Source organism: Ailuropoda melanoleuca, chromosome 10, assembly GCF_002007445.2.
Source record: "Ailuropoda melanoleuca isolate Jingjing chromosome 10, ASM200744v2, whole genome shotgun sequence".
Lineage (NCBI taxonomy): Eukaryota > Metazoa > Chordata > Mammalia > Carnivora > Ursidae > Ailuropoda > Ailuropoda melanoleuca.
The window spans coordinates 29,227,987-29,230,722 of record NC_048227.1 but is presented as its reverse complement, the minus strand read 5'-3'; the positions used below and the strand labels follow the sequence as shown (position 1 = coordinate 29,230,722).

The 2,736-nt window shown below is 51.7% G+C and overlaps 1 protein-coding gene across 1 annotated transcript in view; it reads right to left on the bottom strand.

Moving 5' to 3' along the window:
- Nucleotides 1–522, bottom strand: part of GSPT1 (G1 to S phase transition 1) — a 31,133-nt gene extending 30,611 nt beyond the window's left edge. Inside the window, exon 1 of the mRNA XM_034669571.1 lies at nt 6–522. Within this exon, the coding sequence (XP_034525462.1) occupies nt 6–233 (228 nt within the window). The 5' untranslated portion in view covers nt 234–522. The remainder of the gene's footprint in view (nt 1–5) is intronic.
- Nucleotides 523–2,736: the final 2,214 nt, after the last annotated feature.

Sequence of the window (2,736 nt, the reverse complement as noted above, 5' to 3'; positions counted from 1 at the left end):
TTGGCGTTGACGTTGAGTTGCCGGCTGAAGGCCGCACTGAGGTGCTCACGCTGGGCCTCGGTCGCCGCCGTTGCCGCCGCCGCCGCCAAGGGGCCGCCGGCGCCGCCACACGGGCCCGGTCCGGGGGCTTCCATGTCCGCCTGGTCCCAGCAGTCGGGCGCCGAGTCGCTGCTGCTGCTGCCGCTGCTGCTCCCGCCGCCGCCGCCGCCGCCACCGCCACTGCCCGGATCCATGATCGGGGGGGCCGTGTGTGTGGTGAAGAGAGGGCGGGAAATGGAGGCGGGGGCGACGGGCCGGGCAGGAGCAGGCCGCGCTGACCCGGCGAAGCGGCGAGGCAGAGGGGCCGGGGGCTAGCGACACAATCCCCGGCGTCGTCGTGGCGAAGGCTCCAGTCCCAACTCCGCACTCGCGACGACAACGGCGGCAGCGGCTCAACCCTCCTCGTGTGTGCGAGCGATCTCCTCCCACCCAACCCCAACCACCTCGGACCGCCTCAGCGCCAGCCCCACGCCGGCGCGGATTGACCCCTCCCCGCCACCCGTACCTTCGCCTCGGTAGTTCTTGCCCCTGCCCTTCCCGGTTTCCGACTATGAAGCGCGGCAGCAGATGGAACTACGAGTTCCGGCAGAGCCCGCGTGACCTCGCTGCGGTTTTCCCGGGGGCCGACGGGAGTCGGAGTTCGGAACCCCAGAGCAACCGGAAGCGGCTCCGGCTCCCGGCAGGCAGCGCGAGGAGGCGGCGGTCCAGTCGTCGCTCGGCGGCCCCACCTGTCACCCGGTGGGGGTAGTGGTGGGGGCGCGTCCTTGCGCGACACTTCAGCCGCCGGGGTGGTCCTCGCCGTCCTGTTGGGCACAGGATGCCGGGAAACGGACAGCAGTTCTAAGGCGCACAACACAGCGCTCCCCTCCTGGAATTCCTCCCTTCTCGCATCACCAGCCTGTGTGTTCTCTGCCTCCCAGTCTCCCTACCTTGTGCTCGCTCTTTCCACCTTCCTTCTCCCCGCCCCCTTCCACATTTTGCCCTACATTTCAAAGCCGACGCTGCGCGTCTTACATTTTATGTATTCATTTGGTAGAAGAGAATAAAACCGTGAGACAGTACAATTTAAAACTGCAGTGTGGCTCGTAAAGCTCTCGGGCCCAGGCTCTGCGCCGGCAGAGGGGATTATTAACTGGAAACTTTGAATGACTCACCGTCTGTTTGACTAGTCATTTAAAGCCTTCACCCAAACTTTTCCACCCCTCCCTCCTCCCGGCCAAGGGCCTTGCAAACTAAACAGAGGATTGGCCTATTCCATGATGTATCCAGCTGTATCCAACTAATAAGGTTATTCTGGTGCGTCCAGCTTCTATCTGCACCATTAGGTGAAGTGGTTTTCTTCTGAATGATGGGATTTGTTTGAGTATTCCTTTAGTGCTTTATTGACTGCTTCTCACGAGGGCAGACCGCGTTTAGGTAAACATGGGGGTGGGGGGAAGCAAAAGATACTTACACGCAATTACACGAAGTAGGAAAATAACGTTGTTCTGAGTACCTGTAAAGGTTTCCTGAAATTCACCCACGTGGAGCCCAAGGTGGGGGGGCATACTGTTGATATTTTTCTCCAACGAGTCTAGACAGAGTGCAACTAACCTGCTAAAAATTACAGAGTAAAGGCGTAGACACACAGAGAATAGATGTTTCTTAACAACTGCATGTTATAGTGCAAAATCTAGATCTAGATATGAATTTAAATTTTAAATACCTGTATGTTTAAGATAAAAGAGACAGCTCAAAAACAAAGCTGTCAGGTACCTTTCAAAACAAATCCTATGCTAAAGTGGTTTGAGATTGTGTTTAATATTAAACTAGCAATTTTTATGAATGCTGGTTTTTTCTTGAGCTCTTAACACTTGGGATATCAAGTACTATAAATGTGAAGAACCCAGAGACCTCCATTATAACAAGCCTGGTTTTAACTTTTTCTTCAGATCTGTGGTCAATGCTCCCTGAAATCTTCTGGACATTGATTTTTCCTTTTTTCCATGACAGATGATGTATTCCCCTGATTAATACAAAGTTCAGGTTACAGCCTATTAATATAGTTCTCTGAGACCCATTTAAATCTTTCTTAAGAGTGTCCCACTTTAAACTTGGTATTAAGTGATTGCCCTCGGATTTACTCAGAACTTACTAGCAATTGATATAAAAACTCAGATCTTCCTTCATAAAAAGGAGACCTTCATTGCTATTGAGATAAATGTTTTTATCTTATATTCACAACAGGAAGAAAATACAGTGTGTCCAAAATAAAGTGACTTCTCACTCAAGATTGGCACTCCCTAACCTACTCCTAAAAAAATGTCAACACCCACACACACAAATGTCAAAACAAGCAGCTGACTCAAAAAGTGACCCACACTGTCCTTCAACTGCTTCATCATTGGATGCCATACGTCAGCGTGGATCACCCATAGGGCACTGGATGACGGTGGATCCCTCTTTGGTTAGCTCATCACATCTAATTAAATTAGCAGTGTCTTTGTGCCTGCACGGCTTTTTCTAGAGACAAAGACAAAAACCCGCTGAGACCCGCAGCTTAGAAAAGCAGTTGATATCATTAACTTCCAGGTCCCTGAATAGGATAATTATGGAAATTCAGGAAAGAATCCACTCCATTGGTTTTCAAAAGCCTTGACCTGCCAGGGTTGAGGCACTGCTCCAGCAGGAAAGTGAGAAGCTCTTCTTGATAATTGC